The 25,331-nt window shown below is 38.2% G+C and overlaps 2 protein-coding genes across 7 annotated transcripts in view; both read left to right on the top strand.

Annotated features, from left to right (window-relative positions):
- The window catches only part of MORC3 (MORC family CW-type zinc finger 3), a 42,466-nt gene extending 39,533 nt beyond the window's left edge, over nt 1-2,933 (top strand). For all 4 annotated transcript variants that reach the window (XM_089512022.1, XM_089512021.1, XM_089512020.1 and 1 more), the window contains 2 exons: nt 893-1,056; nt 1,727-2,933. In XM_089512022.1, the coding sequence (XP_089368148.1) occupies nt 893-1,056; nt 1,727-1,880 (318 nt within the window). In that variant the 3' untranslated portion in view covers nt 1,881-2,933. The remainder of the gene's footprint in view (nt 1-892; nt 1,057-1,726) is intronic.
- A 3,414-nt stretch (nt 2,934-6,347) lies between these two features.
- On the top strand, nt 6,348-23,844 carry CHAF1B (chromatin assembly factor 1 subunit B). 3 transcript variants are annotated; one of them, XM_089512016.1, is made up of 14 exons: nt 6,348-6,370; nt 9,180-9,306; nt 9,466-9,598; nt 12,915-13,032; nt 13,749-13,852; nt 14,708-14,804; nt 15,220-15,304; nt 16,475-16,568; nt 17,739-17,808; nt 17,896-17,987; nt 20,180-20,336; nt 21,672-22,091; nt 22,320-22,414; nt 23,043-23,844. In XM_089512016.1, coding segments are annotated over exons 1-14 (1,704 nt in total). In that variant the 5' UTR covers nt 6,348-6,368; the 3' UTR covers nt 23,153-23,844. The 3 variants fall into 3 exon arrangements, with proteins under 3 accessions (XP_089368142.1, XP_089368143.1, XP_089368144.1); XM_089512017.1 differs by lacking the exon at nt 6,348-6,370 and adding an exon at nt 7,037-7,093; XM_089512018.1 differs by lacking the exon at nt 6,348-6,370 and adding an exon at nt 8,550-8,764.
- The last annotated feature ends 1,487 nt before the right edge of the window (nt 23,845-25,331 follow it).

Genomic DNA, 25,331 nt, shown 5'->3' with positions numbered 1-25,331 from the left:
AAGTGTGTTGAAAAGACATCACTTTGGAATCTAAAACTTAATTTGCCATTATCCAAGCCCCCTGGAACATGTAACCTTAATATATCTTTCCTTCAGTATGATAGACCTGATGTTTACTCTAAAATGTTGCAATACTTCTGTTTGGTGTTGTGTTCCTCCAAGACATTTTTGACTTACGGCAACCTTAAGAGAAACCTAGCATACGATTTTCTTAGTAAGTTGGATTAAAGGTTTATTTGCGAAAGTTTTCTTGCCCTGTCACATGCTTAAGTAATGTTTATTCTCTCTGTGTGTGATTTCCATGAGCAGATTCTGTATCTCATATATGTTATGTAATAAATCTTCATTAGAATTTTTAATCTGTTTAATAGGTGTGTTACAGACCTCCTGAAAGCGGCAGTCTGCTGGCACCGCCGGCTGCTGCGTCCGGGAACTGCAGCAGCCAAACCGCGCGGTTCCCAGACGCAGCAAAAAAGAAGCCGAAAAATTGTGCTTCTTTCTGCGCCCCGGAAGTGGCGCCGCGAGGCGCTAGTCGCACACTCGCAGCGTCACTTCCCCCGTGTGATGTCTGGACACTATGCATCCGTGACGTCAAGATGGCGGCGCCCATGTGGAAGGGTGCCGCCATTTTGTATGGACACAGTCCGTACTAGGGTTGAGGGGCATCTAGAATAGATGCCCCTTTCTAACCCTAATACGCCCCTTCCTAACCCTAACATGTACTTTCGGCGCATGTGTAACACGCCATAGTTTATAATTACACTACATTTGATACCTATTTGTTGCTTAACAAAGATGGAATTGTTTAACTGCTAGGCGTGCTTAAGAAATACCAAAGTTTTGAACTTTTCAAAAATACAGTTGTAGGAACCTTTTTTTTTACCCATTTCAGATCGAACTACTGGAAATGGAAAAAAATCAGATGACTCTTCAGTGTGAAGAGCTAAAAGCAGAAGTCACACAGTTAAAAGCTTCAGTTCCACAAGTGGTGACACATGCAAATGATCCTGTGGCTGGTAATCTTGAAGATTCTGTAAATTTTTCTGATGGGGAAAGGTACAAATTGCTTGCTATTTTATCAGAAATGTACATGCAAAAAGCTTGTTGGATGTTCCTCACTATCAGACACTTCTGTCTACTCCATTGTGAATTTTACCTAAAGATTTCCAAAATTGCAGCCTTCAGAAAACAGTTTCAAGGTTCATATCTATCAAATGAAATGCCAGCATATTGTAGAGAGTTCTGGACCATGAACAACCTATTAGAAAGGGAAGGAGAACCATTCCAAAAGCTGAGGTAGCACTGGATGATAGTGCCATGAAGAGGGCCTGGGAACCTTAAAAGTTTGGGTTGAGACCAAGACAAAGCCCCACCATTCAAGTAAAAGATGGAGGACTGGGTAGATCTTTATCCACAAAAATAGGATTGCATTTTATTTCACAAACTGAAATTTCATGTTAATTTGGATTGTTGGTTCTACAGCTAGGAAATGGAAGAAAAACTCAAGTCGTAAAACTACATTTTAAGTTGTTCAATATACAGAACATTGACAATGTAGGCTTTGATATTGCCTCTTTAATATTTTATTATATAATACAGTGACAGAAGTAGGAATGAGAAAAGAAAGATGAAAGGTTTGTTGGCAGGGAGAGTGATTTAAAATACTGAATGTATATGTGCCATACATAGAATTCTAACTAATGTGCTCAATATTATCTTTCTGTAGCCTGAAGCTGAGATCCCTGAGAGTTAATGTGGGACTGCTGCTAGCAACAATAATGCCTGATCTTGATTTGCAACAAATGAATTACGACGTTGATGTGGTTGATGAGATTCTCGGACAAGTTATAGAGCAAATGAATGAAATCAGTAGTGCTTAATTTTCTCTCCTGCAGTTACAACATAATTTGTTCAATCTTCTGGGTTTTTTGAAGTTTCCAGTCTGAATGGATTATTCATTTTATGGCTAATGTAATCCTGAACACAGCATTTGAAATCATGAGGTTATCTTTTTAAGCTGTTGGTGACTGCCTCAAAGAACCCATATTTTTGGGGGGACTGCAACATTCATGGAAGGGAAATAGTCTTTTCCTTCCCTCCTCTTCAGTTGTTACTAGCCTCAGAAGGAAAAGTCCCATTGTCTCCAAAAGAGAAAATGTTTAGATGCCTGTGAGACACTGACTTCTGGAAGGAAGGATTATGTTCATCACCATGTTTGAAAAAGAAGAGGTTAAATACTACATGCCACAGTTTACATGAAGAAATATGGGTCACATCTCTTAACAAAAAAGGCATATCTGATTTCACCCTCATTCCAAATGCAGCATTTATTAATCAGGACTCACCACCACTGCATTGGGTCAATTTCAACATTTCTTACAGATGTGTTTAGTTTTTATATTGTATTCAGGAGTTATACACAAATGCTATATGCTGCTGTATGCCTTTTTTTAAGAGGAACAGTGGCAAGTAGAATTTCCCCCCAAATAACTAGTATTTTTTAGTGGCCTATGAGTATTTCTAAGCTTTGATACCTAGTCATGTATTATAACACTATTTAAAAGTATTGCAACATGATTCTTCGAATATAAGGTTACATTTGTTTAAAAGGTATAGAAGTTTATGAAAAATCATGTGGCTTTAAGGAGTTATTTTTCCATAACCACCCCCCAATATTTTAATGGCTTTTCTCATTACTCATTACTGTATTCTTCAGTACCTGAATGTACTGTAAAGTCTGGGTAAAAGCTTGTCTGTATGGATAATATTATTTAAATTTATACTGTACATTTACACTTTGAATGAAAGTGAATAAATGGTAATAAGTTTTTATTTACATGAAACAAATCAAAAGATGTATATTTTGTACTAAATGGGGGGCATTCTTGTGTTCTGTGCAACACAAAAAACAAGCAAATGCAAAGTTTTCCTGTAATAAAAAAATCCTCATAATCTACTTTCCCCCAATTTGTTTTCTTCTGTGAACAGTTTTCTCTCAGTTCAAAGAAATGTGTGACTCTTCCAGGATGCCAGGAAATTTATATCTCAAAGTGGTCCAGAACAGAGATGAGTTTGAACATCAGTTCTGCTGTCCCATTGGGAAAAGTCAACAGTACAAATCCCTGGCCATACCCAAATTAGCTTGCTGCAGCAGGACGATAATTCTTTCACAGGAGTTGAGCCTCCTGGTATCACTGAAAATGTTAATATGAAAGGTTCGGCCACTGACTCCCAACTTCAAAACTCTTGAAGTACTGTATATACTCATGTATAAGTCTAGAAATTTTAGTCAAAAAATTGAACCCAAAAGCCTAGGTCAACTTATCCATGGGTCACTGTAAATACTATACTTTAACTCTTATTAAGAATGGAACCATCTTATTAAGAAAGGCAAGAGGGCAATCTGTCCTGGAAGCACTGACCTCCCTCTACTTTCTCTTCCATCCAGCCTTTAATATAAGCCAAAACAGTTATGCCTGCCATAATTTTGTAGATTCTTTGGCATTGTTTTCCTTTGCTTCATCATTTAGGTTCTTTTTTACGTGTCCCTAAGTTTTACCCTTGACATATCCAAAGTTCATATCAAAATCCATAATTTTGCCCCCAAAACTTGCCCTCAACTTACACATGCGGTCGACTTCTAGTCAAGTATATACGGTAATAATCTGGTTTAAAATTTGTTACATGTTAACAAGACATTATTAGAGTACTGTACCATGTCCTGCCTTAAAGCATTTTAATAGGGCAGTTTTTTCCTGGTACTGGGTCCTTGTTATACAGTATCTTCAACATGGGCTTAACAATAACGTGTTCATTTTTGTATTTTATTACATTGATATCTGTGAGATACAGTTTTCTAAGTACCAAAGTACTGAATCAAATTAATAGGACAAAACAAGTGAAGCAGCAATTTCCAGTTTATTTATTACAATCTTGCAAGAAGGGGTGGCAAGCAAGCAAGCAGGCACCCCCCCCCCCAGTTTTACCCAATATTTATAAGACATTTTCTGTTACAATATTTTTATCTCAATTTTCATTGCATAATGTATAAACTCTAGAAACTCCCATTACATGAGTATTCTCCACATGTACTTCATACAATCCATGTTCATTTAAATTAGTCATCATGGGTGTGTTTACTAATATTTATATCCTTATTAAGCATGTGCAGAAGAGAAAATTTTGTGAACTTTTATTCACCCTAATTTAAAAAAAAAAGTGTTCCTGGCAATTAATGAGAAAGAAGCTCCCTTATCTACTGGTTCGACTCTCCTTTGCAAAGTTGTGATTGAATTCCAGGTGCAAACAAGAAATTTTCTGTGAAGATTTTTTTGTCATGGTATAATTGCTACATTTATAATGCAAGTCTAGTTCATTATTTATTTTTAAACAGAACACTAGCCATTTTAGTAGTCTTAATATAGCCATAAAAATTCAGTTTGTTTTATAAAATAACTAAGCCCAGCATACTTTATAAGTGTAACTAGTTTAGTACCAAAAATATAAACCACCCCCTTTATTCTTGCAAAGCAACATATAGAAAAGTGTTCTATATATTTAGTAACTTAAAAGTCCAGTATACTTTTATAAAGTGAGCATGATATGAAAAGCTTATCTGAAAACTATTTCTTCTACTAACACACACACATATATAATTCCCTTTCAGTTAAAGGGCCTCAGCCTTTGACCTTAAGACTAACCATTTCAGTAATTATGCATTTTTCTTCTAAAGTTAAAGGGAAAAAACTTCTAAGGTTACACAAGGTTTAGCCTTTTGTCCCATTAGATATATTAATTATAATAGTATACATGTTTATATGTGGTTCCTTATTATTTATATGTGTAATCATAGTATACGATTATATATTCTTTAGGGAAACTGCATTATACTTGTTTTATCTTTGTAAAAGTTGTAAGAGAGGGATGCAGTGGCTTAGTGGTTAAGACGCCAATTCTGATGATTGGAAGATCTGCAGTTCAAGGCCCAAGTGCTGCATGTTGTTGGGGTGAGCTCCCATAACTAATCCCAGCTTCTGCCAACCTAGCAGTTGGAAAACATGCAAATGCAAGTAGATCAATAGGTACCACTTCAGTGGGAAGGTAACAGCATTTGGTGTAGTCATGCTGGCCACATGACCAGCTGAACACTCCTTGGACAATGCTGGCTCTGGCAGTGGCTTATTAACAGATGAGCACCGCCCTTTAAAGTCGGTTACAACTAGACATTCATGTCAAGGGACTACCTTTGCCTTTACCTTTTTAACAGTTCTAAGTGTTAGGCTGAAGGATGATGACCAGCCTAATGTTAGTAAGCTCCAGGACAGGGAGGATTTGCAACTTCCTTGTCTTCATCTTACACATAATGCTGTTTAGTCAACTGCCTTAGGACATTACCTGCCTGGGGACTCTGTTTCTCTTTGTACTGCATTATTATTATTATTATTATTATTAACCTTTATTTATAAAGCGCTGTAAATTTACACAGCGCTGTACATACAATCTTTTTAATTGGACGGATCCCTGCCCTCAGGCTTAAAATCTAAAAAGACACGACACAAAGGGAGTGGTGGTGGGGAAGGGGCATCTCTAGTAGGATAATACATATAAAATACATAGCAATACAGGAAATGATTCAATAAAACAGGGAAGAAAAGATCATCAAATAGCAAGTGACAATTATGCAATGCCTGGGAATGCTGCCCTGAACAGAACATTGCTTGTGTGGCCTGGAATTTTAACAAGGCTAAGTTTATGATTACTGCCCATGGCTGGGAATACCTGGGGTAGCCATCAAAGGTGTGTAAATGCACCCTTTGCCTACGAAACATTATGCTTGCATTTCTAAAGGGGTGACACCACTGCGCCTCAAACATCTGCATTTTGGCAGAAATGCGACCCTTTAAAATGCTGAAGAAATAGGATGAATGGGTTGAGGCTCAGAGGAAGAAGGAAGGAAGGGAGGAAGGGGGGAAGCCAGGATTTTTTTTTCTTCCTAAATTGAAATTTTTAATTTAAAATAATACTCTTTTTAAATTGTATTTTAACAGATTTTCACTTTAACCACATGAAACTATGTATACGTAAATACATTTAGGCTGTGTGCATGATATGGTGATTTAAAGGTATAATTTTAATTTTGTTAGTTCTTTATGTCACAACTATTGCCATGACATTCAGCAATGTAGAGGAATTATGATTTGGGAGTAACACGACGAGTACCAAAAGCATTACTAAGGATTCTGTATGGAGTGGAACAGGAGGAGGCAGGGGACCAAACATCCTCCTTTTCCAGGACATGCCCTGCATTTCAACCTTCTGTCCAGGAGGAATTCCAAGACGTCCTCCATTTTGAGCATGACTAAAGAAGCATGTTAGTGTTTTTAGCTTTTATGTTGTGATGTACTACTTTTTTCTTGAATGTCCACATTTTGTGGTGCCTTGTCCTACTTTGTGGTCACCCTGGGATAAGGTCAAGGGAGGGTGACCCCATGAATTACCACACTGGTTGACACTAACCCTATGACTCCGCTGCTCATGTGTGTCAGTGTGCCTGTGGCCCTCTTCCTGTGAGCAGTGGGGGGTGATAGCACAATAACTACAGTAGGTTACTGCACTACACTCTTATAGCGCTGCTATTCCACTTTTACTGCTCTTGCTGCCTGCTGTTGCATTCTGGGATTTGGAGTTTAAACGGGAGCGTTTAGACTCCTCAGCCAGAGAGTTGTTAGGCCTCGCTGGACTACAAACCCCAAAATGCAACAGGAGGCATTAAAGTGGAACAGCAGGGGGTAGTAATGTGGCTGCTGCTCTCCAAGGCCCTGGGGCAACCCACTCTGGGGCCACCGCTGTGAGGAGGAGAGGCCTGTGCGACTGGGAAGCTGACAGGGAGCGATGAGGGAAGGAGGCGGCCCCGCAAGTGGCGCCATTTCGCCACTAGCCCAGAGGAGGAGGAGGAGGAGGAGGAGGAGACAAAATGGCGTCGGGCTCCTCCTACATGACACCGGGCGCTTTGAGTGCGCATGCGCGAGCGCGGGAACCGGCGCTTGGGTTTGAGCGCAGACGGAACTATCTGGGCGCCTCTTTCTTTGCTCAGGTAGGCGGCTGGGCGGGAAGGGAAGGGAGGGAGAGGGGAAGCAAGCAGCGATGGGGGAACCCGCCTTCTCCAGAGGGAGGATGGGGAGGGAAGTAGCCCTTGGGTTTGCTTTGTGTGCCTTCCAAGCCGTTCCCTACTTATGCCCCCCCTTCAGTCACACTCTCTCAGCCTCAGGAAGGCACCCACTGAGAGACCTGGAGAGTCAGACCCTCTCAGCCCCAGAGGAAGCCAAAGGCAAGCCCCCTCTGAAGAAAAATCCCATGATAGAGGTCATCGTGGGGTCTTCTTGGCATCTGTCTTCCTCTCAGGCTGAGAGAGTGTGACTGAGATGGTGGCCATAGGGTCATCATGGGGTTTCCTGGCATGTTTCTCGGGGGGGGGGGAGTTGCCTATGCTTTCCTCTGAGGCTGAGAGAGTGTGACTATGGGGGCATAGGGTCATCATAGGGTTTTCTTCTTTCTTTGGGGGGTATTGCCTTTGCCTTCCTCTGAGGCTGAGAGAGTGAGAGTGGGTTTACATGGCCAAGCCAGGGTTTGAACCCTGGTCCCCCAGAGTTGTAGTCCAACACTCAAACCACTACACCGCACTGTCTCTCACTAACTCATGGTGTGTGTGCATGTGTGTGTTGTGCACCTTCAAGTCATTTCTGACTTGTGGCGACCCTAACGCAGTTTACTTATCATGGGGTTTTCTTGGCAAGATTGGTTCAGAGGAGGTTTGTCATTGCCCTGAGGCTGAGAGAGTGTGACTTTTGCTCAAGGTCACCCAGTGAGTTTCATGGCCCAGCAGGATTTGAACCCTGGACCCATGGTCTGACACACAGTCCACTACACCATGCTGGTCTGGAAAATCAACATGCAAAGGGACCCTTGAGACTAAGGTCCAAAACACACTGCAGAAATAATCCAGTCTGAGATTGCCTTAACTGTCCTGGCACAATGCTAGGGAATTCTAGGAACTGTAGTTTTCTGATACACTTATCCTTCTCTGACAGAGAGCTCAAGTGCCCCAATAGACTACAGTTCCCAGGATTCCCTAGCACAGAGCCACAGCAGTTAAAGAAGTGTCAAACTGGATTATTTCTGCTGTTTGGGACCTAAATGATAGATAGATGTTGGTAGCCGTAGCTTTCATATGCCTCTTTCCTCAAATGCATGTTTAAACAGTTTAGTTAGTTACTACTAGAAACATTATATATCTTTGCTAACAGAATTCAAATACATTAGTCTGGAAAATCAGCATGCAAAGGGATATTGCAGCATTTTTGAGAGTTCCTCAAAGGTTTGGATCCAAATGCATCTGAGGAAGGAGGCTCAAGTCTGCAAAGGCTCATGCTAACAACTTCTCTCAAAGTGCTGCAAGATCCCTTGGCAGACTAATTTCTCAGCAGTGCTTTCTTCTTCATCCTCTGTCTAGCTGAAAGTTTGTAAGCAGAGCCTTCATTGGGAGGATATCCAAGTTGGGCTGGAGAAACACAGACTTTTGGTGTCAGCTTGCAGCAGCATGTCTGCAATAAACTATTCAGTAAGCGTTTGAGCTGGGACAAAAATAGGATTCTTCTTTAGCTGATCCTACTGCAGTTGTGTGTGCATAACTACAATAGGCACGTTAAACAGCAGCTAACTCCAGTGAGCATGTATGAACATCAAAACAGAGGAAGGGGGCAAACAGGTAAGCTGTCATCACCAGCTTCTAGCGGTTTAAAAAACATAGATAACTTCAGTTAAAAAGATAAGAATAGTGGAGACTAGTAAAAGAAAATTTCACCCCCTCGATGCTCTAGAAAGTTCAGATGTTTTGTTACTTATGAAAGGCATACCAGATCTGGTTCCGTGTCATATACATATATTGTTAGTGTTGAAGAAGTTTGCCAAAGTATTGAACTGTTCTTTCTCCCCCTGTGATATAGGAACCTATCTCTATTCTTTCAATGTTTTTTTCTGCCTTTGGTACCAAATTTTTCATTAAGCAAGTAAATGTCCAGGAAATTATTTATTTCGCTGAGGTATACCTGTAATTGGGAAGAATCTGGAATGACAAAATGAAAAGCAACGTGTACTTTAAAATTTATATTTGCTTTATAAAGGATGAAAGTAATCACTTGTGAAATTGCATGGCACAATAAAGAGCCAGTCTACAGCTTAGACTTCCAACATGGAACTGATGGGGAAATCAATAGATTGGCCTCCGCTGGAGTGGACACTACTGTTTGTGTGAGTTTTCTTTGCAGTGTTATACTGTGGATTATCTAATGTTATTCGGTTCATGCCAATTATTGTGATAATCATTAGCAGAATTAGGGATATGTGTTTCATAGCATTCAGGATGACAAGGTTTTGAGATGTTCTATGACTGCCATCTTTTATAAATAGATATGGAAGGTAGAAAAAGGACCAGATGGAAAAGCAATTGTGGAATTCTTGTCCAATTTAGCTCGCCATACCAAAGCTGTGAATGTTGTGCGTTTTTCTCCAAATGGTGAGATCCTAGCATCTGGTGGAGATGGTAAGTGTATATTTAAATTTGCATACAAGTCAATTGATTATATATTGATTTTGTGAGAAAAGAAGCTGACATACTATATATGTGTTTGCGTTCATTCACAAAGGACCATGAGCATTTCAACAATATTTCAGCCAACTTATCAAAATCAACATTAGCAAGCGAGAACTTTTAAAGCATTCACTTAACATTCAGAGACATAGCTATGTTAGTCTAGAATATCAGTATACAAAAGTGTATTTTAGCACAGGTAGTGTTAAAGGTGCTACAAGATCCCTTTGCATATTCACATAGGAGTGACAGTAGATACTATTCACTATTTAAGAATAGTAAGAATATTTTTAAAATATGAGAAATGATGGCCTAAATTAAATGTTAGCCCTGCGTAAGTAAATGAGTCTTGCTAATCACAATTCATAGAATCATAGAGTTGGAAGAGACCGCAAGGGCCATCCAGTCCAACCCATTCTGCCATGCAGGAACTCACAATCAAAGCATCGCTGACCAATTGCCATCCAGTCTCTGTTTAAAGACCTCCAAAGAAGGAGACTCCACCACACTCCAAGGAAGTGTGTTCCACTGTCTAACAGCTCTTATTGTAGTTACTTACCAGTTCCTCCTAAAGTTGAGGTCGAATCTCTTACTGTAGCTTGCATCCATTGTTCCAGGTCTTGTTCTCTGGAGCAGCAGAAAACAAGCTTGCTCCATCCTCACAATATGACATCCCTTCAAATATTTAAACAGGGCTACCATATCACCTCTTAACCATCTCTTCTCAAGACTAAACATACCCAGCTCCCTAACTCTCTCCTCATAAGGCATGGTTTCTAGACCCTTCACCATTTTAGTTGCCCTCCTTTGGACACGCTCCAGTTTCTCAACATCCTTTTTGAATTGTGGTGCCCAGAACTAGACACAATATTCTAGGTGAGGCCTGAGCAAAGCAGAATAGAGTGGCACTATTACTTCCCTTGACCTAAACACTATACTTCTATTGATGCAGCCTAGAATCGCATTGGCCTTATTAGCTGCTGCATCACACTGTTGATTCATGTTCAACTTGGTCTACTAAGACTCCTAGATCCCTTTCATACATAGTCTCATTCAGCCAGGTGTCCCACATCCTATAGGTATGCATTTCCATATTTTTTTTTTGCTCTAAGTGCAGTACTTTACATTTCACTGTGTTGAAATTCATTTTGTTATCTTTGGCCCAGCTTTCTAATCTGTTAAGGTCATTTTGAATTTTGATTCTGCCCTCTGGGGTATTAGCTTTTCCTCTTAATTTGGTGTCATTTGCAAATTTGATAGGCATACCCCCTATTCTTTCAATTAACCTAGGTCTGTTGATTTCATTGAGTAGTTATGATTAATATTCAGTGTAGGCCTTTGTTTTAATTAACATATAGGAGTTACAGAATCAGGCAGTTATTTGTAAAACAAAATATATTTAACAGTTTGATTTCAAAATGTTTAAAACCTGTCAAATGTATGGTTTAATCTGTCTCATTAGTTCAAATAAGTGTTGTATTTTCATTTTGTTTATTTTGTTTGTTTGCTTATTATCTCCTGACTTGAACATTTGAGGTGTGCATATTTCTATATATTTAGAAACTTAAAGCCTACTACATTTTTTATAAAATAAGCATGATTTATGTTTAATTTAAAAAGCTTCTTTTAAAAACTATTCTATATTCTACTAGGTTGCTTTCTTTTATAAAATTCCCTTTTTAATTAAAAGGCCACAGCTCTTGACCTTAAGGCTAATCATTTAAGTAATTATGCATTTTTATTTCTAAAGTTAAAGGGGAACAAAAGGGTTTAGCCTTTTTGTTCCACTAGATATACGTTGACTATAATAGTATATATGTGTTTTCTTACTATCTATATATGTTATCTACTTAGAATATATGATTATATAGTCTTACATGATTTCTATTCTAACTTTTTATTAAACCTTATGTGTTTTATTCTCTCACATTTTAATGCAACTCAGAGTTACCAAAGACTCACAATCATTACCTTAATAATAACAATTTAAATAGTTAAATTTAACTAAAACAATAACATATCTTATGTATTCTTGTATTTACGTAAACTTCCATGTTTAGATGCCAATGCCATTATAGGTTTTCTCCTCCATGGAAAGAATAATATGATAAACCGCAGGCTATACACATAAAGATCCAAAGACATGCAGAGTATTCTACTCATAAGATTTCACTTTCATTTTTACTGCTTGCCCCACTGTCCTCACACTTAACTTCTTCTGCAAGTCTATTCCACCCCCTGTCACTCAACAATCTGTTCATTGAATGTTTTGAAGTTTAATACTTAATATGTAAGGGGTTGATTCTGTGTATTTGCAAAACAATGGGATTGGGATCTCTGCAGATACAAATTCACAGTTTTGAGAACTGTAAAACCAAGCATCTGTTGTAATATCCTTGAAATAGAAAAATTGCCCAATAATCTTACCGAAACCTTTGGAAGAGCATGAAACTGTGAATGGATTAATGGAATTCATTTACCCAATTTTTTAAACATTGCATGAATATACATTCCCCCTCAAAAAGCATTTAATTTTAAAAATCTGATTTAAATGTTAAAAATCCATTTTTTAAAACAAACATTGATTTTTTAAAATCCACCCTGGTTTGATGATCAACAACCAAATTGCTTGCTCAGCAATACAAGGACATCTAATTAGAAAAGTTACACTCCATGTTTTTAGGTCTCTTGCAAATTTTAAAGGTTTTTTGTGTTGTGCAGTCCAATTTTCTCCCTGTCTGTTCAGAGGTAAATGCTATTGAGCAGTGGGGTGTCCCCGCAGCTAAAGTGCGTAGGGTTAGCCTAGTTCCATTATTTGTGGCTAATGGCTGGAATATTCTGAGATAGTTGAAAGCCAGAGTAGTATAGTGGTTTGAGAATTGGACTATCATGCTGAACACCAGGTCAAAATCCCCACTTGGCCATGGAAACCTACAGTGTGACCATGACCAAGTCATGCTCTGCCAGCTTCAGTGGCAAAGGCAAACCCACTCTGAAAAAAATATTGCCAAGAAAACCCTGTGATAGTTCAACTGAGGCTTGCATCTTTCTGAGGTCACTAAAATGAGTACCCAGCTTGTTGGGGGCAATTAGCTTACAGTTGTAAACCACTTAGAGACTGCTTAGTGTGGTATGAAGCGGTATATAAATGAAGCTGCTATTGCTATCAGTCAGAAATGACATGCAGTTATACAACAAGCAAGATGATGAAGTGGAATATGTTCATTGCAAAGAAAAAAAGTATTATCTCTGAAATTAATTTTTATAGATGCTGCAATTTTGTTGTGGAAGCTGAATGATAACAAAGAGTCAGAGCCAAATCCCTTTCAGGATGATGATGATAATCAGCTGAACAAAGAAAACTGGACTGTAATTAAAACGCTAAGGTAAATTTTCTTTGCTTTTAGTGAAATTTCAGTGAAATTTCAGTAAAAATCACGTCTCAAAATCTTTTAATTTTATTTTAACTGTAAGCGATTAAGTAGAAATATGTGGTTTAACTGCAAGACTTTCTTAGCTGTTGGAACCATAATCAACAGCAAAACATTCTAGATCTGGGTTGTCACTTTCCGGTGCAGAAAAGCAACCTATTTCTACATATCCAGCCCTCCGAGTCCTACAGTCCTTCAGATTCAAGATGAATGAGAAGTAGTGACATTTTTAAATAAAAATTTTAAAAACAGAATAGAAAATTAAAAAGAGACAGGCAAGAATTATAAGGCTTATGAATGTGGCTGTGATAAATACGTTAATATAAACTTACCAAATGTCCAAACTACATTTGCTTAAAGCTGACATCTGTAAAGTTCATGTTTAGGTGTAACTAGAGCATCATTCTGACCACTGAAAGATGAATATTTAATGTTCATCTTTCTACCTTGGAGTATATGTCTTTTAGCAACAGTAAAAGACCACGCTGATCCTCAGTGAAGTTCCAAATCTCAGGGGTATAATTTTTAAATAATGTGATTCTACAGGGATATAATTTCCAACAAACATTTGTAAAGATTTCAGTTTCTCTGAGGATATAATTAATATAATTACTGCTGGTAAGAAGGCTGTCTGTCTTATGTCATTGCCTTTTTCATTTTCTGGATTACAGAGGTCACTTAGAAGATGTGTATGATATTTGTTGGACTCCTGATGGAAACTATATGGCCTCTGCGTCAGTGGACAACACAGCTATAATGTGGGATGTCAATAAAGGTAATTGCTAAAGTTCTGGAGTTGCAGACTTTCCCTTGAAGAATCTACACAATCTTCTTTTCACTCCCTCCCTCATAAACTAGTCACCATTCCGAATCTCAGAATCCCCTTAAAACAATCCACTCTTCCCAGACATTCATAAATAATATCACTGAAATAAACAAGTTTGAATAGTTGGTTGGTTTTTGATAGTTGCAAGATGTCAGGGAGAAATGTTAAAACATATTGCTGAGGTGAACTGGACTTTCCTTTTTTCTTTCTGCAGAGTTATAGCATGCTCATTGGTGTGGACAGAAAAGACTGGGACAAACACTGAGAAAGAGTATAACATCAGGTGTCAGGAGAAATCAATTACAACTGTTCTACAGACAGAACAGTTGTTGGGTAGCACTTAAAGCCTTTGGTCTGGAAGCACCCTCAGTTTCCAAGGACATTAATAATAAATAGTATTTCTGTACTGATCAGCTAGCTGGAATTCCTCTCTAAAATTACACAAAAGTACAATTTAAGATAGAAAATAAAATAAAGCACCTCAGCCCAATTTTTATACACTTTAAAACTTGGTATATGAAATACTAGTTTCTGTTGTCTAGGAAATATACAACTTTACTCTGATTTTATTTTATCTGTGAGAATCTTTCTAAAATCTCATTAATGACAGCTCTGAATAAATTAATGATTGTTTTGAACAAATCGATTTGTTTCATAGGCTGTTTATTTTTTAAGATGGAAAATTGTATGTTTATTTTAGACTTGTAAAAATGAATGAGAAAGAAACTATGAAGTACTGGTTACAATTAAAACATTTTGGCTTTTTTGTCATTTTGAAAAGCAATCTACTGTTTTTATTCCTAGGGCAAAAGGTTTCCATTTTTAATGAGCACAAAAGTTATGTACAAGGAGTAACATGGGACCCTGTAGGGCAGTATATTGCAACTCTTAGTTGTGATAGGTGAGTTACTGCCCCTTTAAAAATGAGATAATCCATTTAACTATTTCGCTTTTGTATTATGTTTTAGAATATTAAAAATGCTTTTTTCTCCCTTCAAAAATGGAAGGCACTGAAACATGTTACAGTGCATTTGATGAATCTACTCAAGTAAATTCCGTTGAGGTCAGTGGAAATAATTCCTAGGTATAGAATTACAGCCTTAAGCACCTATTTGTTTAAACACTGCTTCATAGCAGTTTTCCCAGACAAAATGCTATGAATTATACCATTCAGGCCACTGCTATTTTGCTTCCTTACTGCTATCCTATACCTTTTAATATTTTGCAAGCATATTTTTCAAATAAGATCTCTTTTAAAAAATTCAAATAAGTAGAAGGAGTTTGACATTCATTGTAATTAACTTTTCCTTTTGTAGAGTACTGAGAGTATATAACACACAGACCAAGCGAGTAGCATTTAATGTTACCAAAATGCCATCAGGCGGAGGAACTGAAGGAGAGGTAAGAAATTTTGGGGGTTTGTTAATAAACAAAAATTTCTGATGGGGGAACCTTTGTGGAGGGAGGGGATTGGATATCATTATATTTCTGAAGTTATTGTCAATATGTACATGCTTGTGGATCAGAAGTGAGGAATGGTTGGCCTTCGAGATGTTTTGGAATACATCTCCCATGATCACTAAGTATTCCCTGTGCTGGCTGGCTCTTCTGGGATTTAAAGCTGCTATGATCTTCAACAACAGAGCTGCTGCCCATGCCAGGGCCTAAACATTTCCTTTTGGGAATGATGGAGAGGCAGGCTTTCTCTGTAGCTGCAGCCACCTTGTGGAATTAGCTCCCTTTTTGTTTCACTCATGCATGAATTCCTTGGTGATGTCTTTGTGGGTGGTACGAAAGGGGTATAAAATTGTAAACCACTTCAGCATTTTGTTGAATTGAGAGGTGATACTGATATATTTCTAATGAATAAACACATAATTTCAAAATATCTAGAGGACCCCTGATCAATCATTTTCATTGTTTAAACCTTAAGAAAATCCTGGTATCAGCTGGATGCCATGAGCCAACACACATGTGTGAGCATGGATGCATGCACCATATGAACATTCTTTGTGTATGCACACACATACAGTACATAATCTTTCCACTTCTCCACACACACTCTTTCCAAGTTGCACAATGAAATAAATAAGAATACTATAGAAAATGCTCTGATCTTTCGAATGAATGGCTCCTCAAATGTTAAATTTGTTTGTTTGTTTGTTGTATTTATACCCACCCTGCTCTTCAGCTACAGAAGCTCTCAGAACAGCTTACAGATAGTTCATTAGACAGTTCCCTGCCCTCAGGCTTACAATCTAAAAAGATATGACACAAAAGGAGAAGGGAATGGCAGTGAGGAAAGGGAATAATTCCAGCAATTCTCCTCTCCTCTCCCTCTGAGGCCTGGACCACTGCAGATAAACTGGAAGGAGAAACTTCTTACTCTGGCTAGGCCTGATAGAGCTGGGCCTGCCTTTGCTCCCTCTGAGGCTGGGTAATGTCATATGGCATGGAGGGAGGGCCTTCCTTTTACTCTGGCTTCTACTCTGATGGAGCTGGGCCTGCCTTTCATTCCCTCTGAGGCTGGATGATAAGTGGATTTTTCTGAATTGTTGCCAAATCCTTTAGGTAAAAAGTTATAGAATGTTTCATGATGACAGCATGAAATCATTTTTCCGGAGACTGACTTTTACTCCTGATGGCTCTCTGCTTCTTGCTCCTGGTATGTGTAGAAATTTTAATTCCTTTATACAGATCTGCAATGGAAAATGGTACAAACTGCACATATCTTTATGTAGAGAGATATTGTAGCACTTTTGAGACTAACAAAGAAAGAAAGAAGCATTTGGAAGAGGGAGTAGACTTAAGTCTACAAAAACTCATGCTGCCAACTTCTTTCTTTCAGTTAGTCTCAAAGGTGCGACAAGATCTGTCTACATATTGATTCCACAGACTAACACAGCTATATCTTTGAATTCTGCACATATCTGTGTTAGCATTTGTTGCCAAATGCATTCGTACCTTTACCCGCTTCCTTTATGTGTTGTTGTACAAATATAAAGATTAATAAAACAATTTGCAACCAATCAAAGTATTTCTGCCTTGATAATATTGTGAATAAAGTGCCTTAAAATTAAGCACAAAACACAAAGAAGTTGAATTTGCAAATCCTTGGAAATCCAGATTATTTATTCATGTTTCATTGGATTCTATTAATTTTAGTTATACATTTGTTGGTTTGTTATATAAAATGAAGCAGCTAGAAATAATTAAATCTAGTGTCATTCTTAAACACTTGGGGCTAGCCATTTTTGTAATTTGTGCTACTAACCTACTGCTTGACTTCCTCATCTCCATTTATTGTGTGTTGGAATAGGGATACCATTTCTTTTAAATCATTTCAGCAGAACAGATATGATTTAAACCTTCCCACATTAGTTTTGTTCTTTTCCTCAGTACCCAAGGTTTGGCTGTTATGCCTTAGAGATATTTGACTCCAAGTTAGTCTATCTTAAATTGTGTTCTTATAGTTCTTTTAGTGATTTCCTTCACATTAGAAATGCATGCTCAGTGTAACAGAAGAACTGTGTGAAATGTTCAGTATATTCTAGGAACTTCAGGAAAATATCTTACATTCGTGTGTAGCCACAATAAAAACACACAAATGATTACGAATTGGTAATATGCATTAAACATCTGGCATTGTCCACTGTTGGGCCCCTCACTACATTCCTTGGGGGTAAAAATCACACTGAGTTGTTGGAAACCTGAAGTCACAATCCTAGAGAACCTGAGGTTTTTGCTATATATAAGACTTTGGGGAGCTTTTAATTAAGCAACAGGCTGAAGAATTATGAGCAAATCTAACATTTTGGCACTTTACCTTTTTCAGCAGGTTGTGTGGAATCAGGAGAAAATGTAACAAACACTACTTATGTGTTTTCCAGAACAAATCTAAAAAGGTATAGACTTGTTACAAATGTATGTGCTTATAATTTAAAGGCATATTCCAACTGCTATTTAACTAAAAGATTACTGTTTTTTATTAGGCCTATCGCTCATTTACCTTGCCCTGGGAAGGCAACTTTAGCCGTTCGTTGTTGCCCAGTCTACTTTGAGCTGAAACATGTAGTTAACAAAGGTATTGTAAAACCTTGGGAAAGTATATTGCATTTTAAAAGTATGTTAAATTTATGTCAGAGGATATGCTGTTTTATATCTTTTTGTGATTATTTGAGGTTCCACTGTATAGTGCTATATCACTAATGTCATATTGTTACTTCATATGCCCTCTAATTCTATCTTTATATGCCTCCCGGTATTTCAGTACAGTTTAGCATTAAAGTACTATTTTAAGCATTGTTCTCTGACCTGTAGCAACTCACACTGAAGACTGTTGTTGTGTGTGTCTTCAAGTTGTTTCTAATTTTTGTGTGTTTTCAAGTCATTTTCAACTTATAGTAATCCTAAACTAAACCTATCACAATGTTTTCTTGTCAAGACTTGTTCAGAGAATGTTTGCCTTTATCTTCCTCTGAAGCTGAGATCATGTGACTTTCCCAAGGCGATCCAGTGAGTTTCCATGGCCCAAGCAAGAATTCATACCCTGGTCTCCACTTGTAGTCCAGTGTTTAGACCACTCCACCATGCTGGCTCTCATACACTGAAGATACTGTACCTTTCATAAATATGGCAGATATGCAAGTTTAATATTTTGATGAACAAAACTTGTATAAACTGCATTAATTTGAAAAAACCTAGGCAAATGTGCTCCTTCCTAATGAATACCATATACTCTGGGAGAAAGAATCTTTCTAAAATTGTGTATCATGGTAACATATATTCTTAACCTTAAATAAGGTTAACGTTAAATAAACCTTAAATAAATAAACCTTAATTCTTAAATAAGTACCTCATTTGAAAGTATGTGCAGTACTTTCAAAAAATTAAATCCAGAACTTTCATAGACTATAAGTCACTTCAACATACAGGTTGAGACTCCTTTATCCAGAATTATGAAATCCAAAATATTCCAAAATCTAAAACTTTGGGTGATTGACATAGTGACACCTTTGCTTTCTGATGGTTACACAAACTACACGAACTTAGTTTCATGCACAAAACTATTAAAAATATTCAATAAAATTACCTTTGGCCATGTGCAAAAGTTGCTATATGAAACATAAATGAATTTTGTGTTTAGACTTGCGTTCCATCTCCAAGATAGCTCATTATGTATGTATATTTATGTATGCATATGTATGTATGTATGTATGTATGCAAATACAGATATTCCAAAAACTGAAATTCAAAACACCTTTGGTCCTAAGGATTTTGGATAAGGCAGACTCAACCAGTAATTCACTTTATCTGAGCATAAACATTACAAAGTTAAATTTTAAAAATGAACACTTCCAAAAAACTATCTTGAACTTGTTACATTTATATCCATATTTTATCCAAGTCACTCAAGGCCACATACATAGTTGTCCTCCATATTTTTAATCTCACAAAATACCTGATATGGTAGGTTAAAAGATAGTGACTGGCCCAAGGTCACCCAGATAAATTCATGGCAGATTGGGGCTCTTAAATTCACCTCATGCCAAGAATTGGGAAAGTTAGCTCCAATTTTTTGCTGCCATAAAGCCTTCCAGGAAACCCCCAAAGCCAGTCTTCTAATCTAGTTGGATCTAGGGAAGATTTTTTCAGTAGTGGCCTTACCACAGCCTCTTTAGACAAGCTGGGAACCTGTCTTGCTGTAGTGAGACATTCACCACTTCCCTTACCCAACTGGCCAGTCACTCTCTGGCTTCTTTCAACAGCCAAGATGGGCGTGGGTCCAGTATGCACATGGTGACTCTCACCTCTCCAAGGATTGTATCCATGTCCTCGGGTTGCACAAACTGAAACGTATCCAATAACACTGGACAAGCAGGGGCCAAGATTTCTCCCTAAAACTGTATATTGCATTCTGAAAGTCCAGGAAACTTTAATACTAAAAGCTCCACATGTTCTTTAAATGTGTGGTCCTATACATATTATGCTACTTTGCTAGGATTTTTTTCTGATCTGCTTTTTTCCTTCAGTGGGAATATATTGGATGTACTGCTGTATACATGTGGAAAGCACCATTAAATTTTAATACTCTTATGGGTTTTTAACTGCTCTTGTGGCAGTGGAGTGTTCTCAGCTTTTTCTTTTTAAGTAGCATTCAGAACAAGTCCTCACATATTTAACCATATTCTGAATTGCTGAAGTGAGACAATAGTGTTGTAGAAGTCTAAATAAGAAATGTTCAGGGTTTTTAATATGATAACTTTTTGGTTTTAGAGGAAGCTTCCCAGAAGACTGGCCTAATAAATCTTCCCTATCGTTTGATATTTGCTGTTGCTTCAGAAGATTCTGTGCTTTTCTATGATACACAGCAATCCTTTCCTTTTGGTTATGTGTCTAATATACATTACCATACTCTGAGTGACATTTCATGGTAGGTAATTCATAACCTCTGATAGCTTGTAACAACAGGCTGCACTATCTTTGATATAATGACAAAAATACATAGTAAAAATCCTTCTGACTATCTTAGGTTAGCATTTTGAGCACTGTAAGGTATGTTGTAAAGAGGAGCAACAAATGTGGAATCTAATTTCAGAATCTGTCAGAGTATTGACTTAATACTGACAAGGCAGAATGTATCCTGTAAAAGAAAAATCATATTTTTACTCTACACTGAACTTTTTGTGCAAAGTAAGCAGAGGATGAACTTGGTTTTATATTTATTATTGCTCTGAAAACTATCCTTTATTCAGCAGGTAAATCAATCTAACAGGAGCAATAGAAAATGGCTTTCTATACAAACCTAGGATTTCAGACTGCCTTTTTGTGTATGGGGAATTCTCATTATTTCTATTCACTTAGAAATATGGTTTGTGTACCATTTGTAATAATCTTATAATTATCTTAAACTTGCCATTGCTAAATCAGGAAACTTTGGCGGGTTATAGACCGCCCATTTGGGGCGGTCTGGACCCGCCCCTTTCCCCGGAGTATCGGGGCTTCAGTGGCTACACCGGCAGCCGCTGAGGCCCCGATCCGCCGCTTTTCGGGCTGCGGGGAAGCAGCAAAACGCCGCTTCCCCGCAGCCAGAAAAGGGGTGTCCTTGGGGCTTCAAGCCCCAAGGACACCCCGCGGCGGCGGGGAGGGGGAGAAAGGGGCCGCTTGGCCCCTTTCTCCCTTGCTTCGCTGGGTGCAGCCGTCTGAAGGCTGCACCCAGCGAAGCAAAGCGGCGCCATGGACCAGGAAGGAGCTCCGAAACAGAGCTCCTTCCTGGTCCGCGGAAAGGGCGCCCTAGGCGCCCTACCGCAGATTGAGGACGTCACGTCTGCGCCGCCCCGTCTAGAGGCGGCGCGGCCGTGACGTCCTCACGGCAGCGGCCATATGGAAGGGCCGCTGCCATTTAGTGCGTGACGGGCACGCACTAGGGTTAGGGCAGTGCAGAAGCACCGCCCTTTTGTAACCCTAGTGCGTGCTCGTCACGCACTAAAGTGCCGGTATGTAACCGGCCTTTGTTTTATATATTTTATTCCCATCGTCCTGTTGAAAGGATTTCAGTACATTTAAAAAGTCTGCTGAAAGTGGTGGTAAATCTAAATCAAAACTGGTCATCTTCAGCAAAATAAATATAGCCCACAATGAAACTCCCTTTCTCTAATTAAAATCACTAATTAGGTTCAATGACTTTTAAAGAATGTTTTCATTTTTTTATTAATGAAAAATAACTGAAGGAATTAAATTGTTTTTTATTTCCACAAATGAACATTAGGTCCAGCGATGGCTCTTTCCTTGCTATTTCTTCTACGGATGGATATTGTTCTTTTGTGACTTTTGAAAAAGAAGAACTTGGAATACCACTGAAAGAGAAGCCAGTTATAAGTGTCAGGACCCCTAACACAGCAGAGAAGAAAGTGAAAAAGGGTCTGTCTCCCAGTGTTGTCTCCCCACCTCCCAAAGCAATGGATAGCACTCCTCCTAGTAGGGCTGCGGATTCTAACAGCCCAGCTGGGCCATGCAAGACTCCAGTGAACAATAGAGACTTACCCTCAACACCTGTTATAGTTAGAAATGACACAGTGTCTTCTCCAGAAAAGAAAAAGCCCAATCCCCCATCAAGCCATAGTTCAAAAATAAGCCAACCTAGGAGGATTACACTTAATACCATACAGACATGGAGTAAGACACCAAGGTAAGCATAATAATTAATTTCCAGAAAGCAAATGAACAGATTTCTTTGATGCTAGGTTATAATATCTGAAATCAAGGGGAGGAAGTGCAGAAATGAAGAGCCAAGGGAGGAATAACAACAGACATGGCATTGAGGAAAATGGGGCTAGAGAAACCTAGACATGTGTGTGGAAGAGATATGATTTCCAAAGTAATTTTTCGGTATTATATTTTATTTATTTTTATTTAGGAGAGTTGCTTTGATTCCTCTAAAGGCAGATAGTTTGGACTCAGCTCCCTTGAATCCAGTCTCTTCAGCTTCTTCCACAGAAATAGTCCAACATGGTAAAACAACTTGCTGTTGATAAACTATTTAGTCTCAACTTAAGTCTCATATTCTTAAATGCTTTTGCCTCCATTATGTTCTGATTCTGCCTGACCCTTTGGTCCTGGTTGCATTTTATTTTGTTTTGTTTTAATCATTTTTATTAAACCTAAACACAATCACAAACAGATTTATAATACATTTTGTCAAAATTTGTGAAAATAAGTGTGGTACTTTTATTATGCTTTTCATGCATAGAGACAATCTAAAATACAATGAGGGGAAGTCAGTAGTATGTTTGTTTTTGTTTAGTAAAGTTTGTGTTGTTATTGTTTGTATATGCTTGTTAAATATATAAACAACATCAACAAAATAAAATTTAATAAACAAAAAGACACTTCCTCGATTGCATTTTAGATTGTCTCTATGCATGAAAAGCACAATAAAAGTACCTCTTTTATTTTCACAAATTTTGGCAAAATGTATTAAATGGCTGTAAGAAAGTTCAAGGGAGAGTGGGGTTTGGGTTGCGTTGGGTTAGGTTGGCGTTCTTCCCCCCCCCCTCTTTTTTTGGCTATCCTTATATTTTCAAAAGTCACACACATTTTGATTTGATTGTGTTTGATTTTATTTTCTTCCACATTTCAGAGAGACCGTCACCACCTGAAGACCCACTGCAAAATCCACCATCACCTAAGCGCCTTAGAACTGATGATGTTCCCATTTTTGACTTAATGGAAAATGAAAAGAAAGTATAAAATCACTGAAGTGCTGGAGTACTATAGAAGCCTTGCCCACCACAGTACACTCGTGAAACACTTTGCCTGCAAGTTAATACATTTGCCAAAACAACATCTTAAATAGTTGTTGCTGTCCAGAGCCGTATCTGCATAAAGCACTGCTTTGTGGCAGGGAAGTTGTATTAACCTTTGTCCTTACATTCTAAGGAAAATGTGATATTTCTTTGAGAGTCTGCATTGTATATGTGTGTCTTATTTCAAGAATTGGTTGACTAAGTTTCCATGGGTCTGTCTGGCAGAGCAAAGACTGCCTTTTGAAGAAAGAGAAACTTTCATGATTTAGCTAATTTGTGCCATGCAGTCCCACAGAGCTTTATAAAACTAATACATTCTCGACCTTTCAGATCATTCATTGGGCAGTGTTTACTTAATGTATTATTCATGTATTATTCAGAAATCAGAAAATCCAAGGCACCCTCACCTTTCAGTGGGTGATTACAGTCTTTCAAAAACTTACTTGGTTCAGTGTCTGTACAGGTTCATTTTGTGTGGTGTAAACATGAATTCTCACACTTCCACTGATATGTATGCTTCAATTTTTTAAAAAGATGTCATGGTGTTGAAATGGTGTTTTTAGCATTTTCAAAAGTTTTTATGTTACTAAGAATAATGTGTACATGTAGTGTATAGAATAAAATGTTCAATATTCATACTGTTTTCCGTTTATATTTTCACTGGTGTTTCGTTTCAATCATTCTTTTATAATTCCCATGAATTCTGTTACTATCTAAAAGTAGGTGCTCAGAGTAAGTTATGGATAGTGTTTCCTAGTGAAGAATTAGTTACATTTTCTCTGGGAAAATTCTTGAAGTGCTGCTATGGCAAACTATTGCAGTGGAAAGACAACAGTTTTGTAAGATTCCAAAGAGAAAACAATCAGTTCTGTCCATATTTATGTAGAATGTGTGTATGTGCACGCATGCCTTCAAGTCACCTGTCAATTATGGTGGCCCCCTAAATTTTATAGGGTTTTCTAAGGCAAGGAATGCTCGGAGATGATTTTTCCAGTTTCTCTGGAGTATAGCCTGCAGCACCTGACATTTGTTGGTGGTCTCCCATCCAATGCTAACCAGCACTGACCCTGCTTAGTTTCCAAGATCAGACAGATTCTGGTGCCTTTTGCATATTTAGGCCAGCTTTATGTAGCAGTAAATCACACCAAAGGACACGTCTTTCTGTAGAAAACAACAATTATAGATGCAAGCTAAGTTCTTTGGACAGCAAGTATCATGTAAGCTACTTGGAGCTGAATTTATGTGGCAGTTACTGCTCATGTGAAGAATTAAAGAATGGATCATAGGTATTGTTTCCATTCCATTCTCCAACACTATGAAAGAAAAGCTACTTGGATGTTTGAGACATTGTTGTAAATACCTTGTTGAAACCACCTCCATGAAACTGATTTACTATAATAGCGTAGCTTCATATGCTAGACTGAATGGATGAAATAAGCTGATGTGGTGAGTTACATGTAATGAATCAACAAAGTTAAATTTCCATTTAAATAATGGAGGAATGCAGGTAAAGATCCTTAGTTGTCCATCTTCATCCTGCCGATACCTCATCTTCACCACTAGATGCCACAGCTCTTCATAGTTTCAGATTCTGTTGTAGGAGGCAGAATCTTCTTCACCCTGGACATCCCCAGCACCTTCACAATGTGCTCTCTCTGCCTTCTTGGCCTCTCGACCTTACGTATAATTGATTGCTTTTCCCCAGGCTTGCTGTTCCTCTTCCCATTCTTATAGCTAATTGGGGCTGAGAGAAGGAGGAAGAGCCTATTCTTCACAGAGTCTCTGAATTTCAGTCAAGGACAGTAGCACATCTGGAGTGAGAGTGAAATGGGGAATGCCTTGTCCAGTCGGCCCCCAAGATCTCTGGGGCCAAGACTATCCAAATTCAGGATAGCTAACAGCCTTTCTATTAGAGTATAACCAACTAAGGTCCAAAACACTGCAGCAATAATCCAGTCTGAGACTGCCTTAACTGCTCTTGCTCAATGCTAGGGAATTCTGCAAACTGTAGTTTTGTGAGACGTTTAGCCTCTGTCAGAGAGCTCTGGTGCCACAAATAAACTACAATTCCCAGGATTCCCTAGTACTGAGTCAGGGCTGTTAAAGCAGTCTTGAACTGGATT

The sequence above is a fragment of the Sceloporus occidentalis genome, unplaced genomic scaffold, assembly GCF_023333645.1.
Source record: "Sceloporus occidentalis isolate IW3139 unplaced genomic scaffold, rSceOcc1.0.p SCAF_2, whole genome shotgun sequence".
NCBI lineage: Eukaryota > Metazoa > Chordata > Lepidosauria > Squamata > Phrynosomatidae > Sceloporus > Sceloporus occidentalis.
This window is presented reverse-complemented; position numbering and strand designations above follow the sequence as displayed.

Bases quoted from the DNA above. Each gene is read 5' to 3' on its own strand.
- CHAF1B (XM_089512016.1), top strand. The intron at 9,307-9,465 runs GTGAGTTTTCTT...TTTTATAAATAG, and splicing joins GAGTGGACACTACTGTTTGT to ATATGGAAGGTAGAAAAAGG. The intron at 20,337-21,671 runs GTAGGTAATTCA...AATGAACATTAG, and splicing joins ACTCTGAGTGACATTTCATG to GTCCAGCGATGGCTCTTTCC.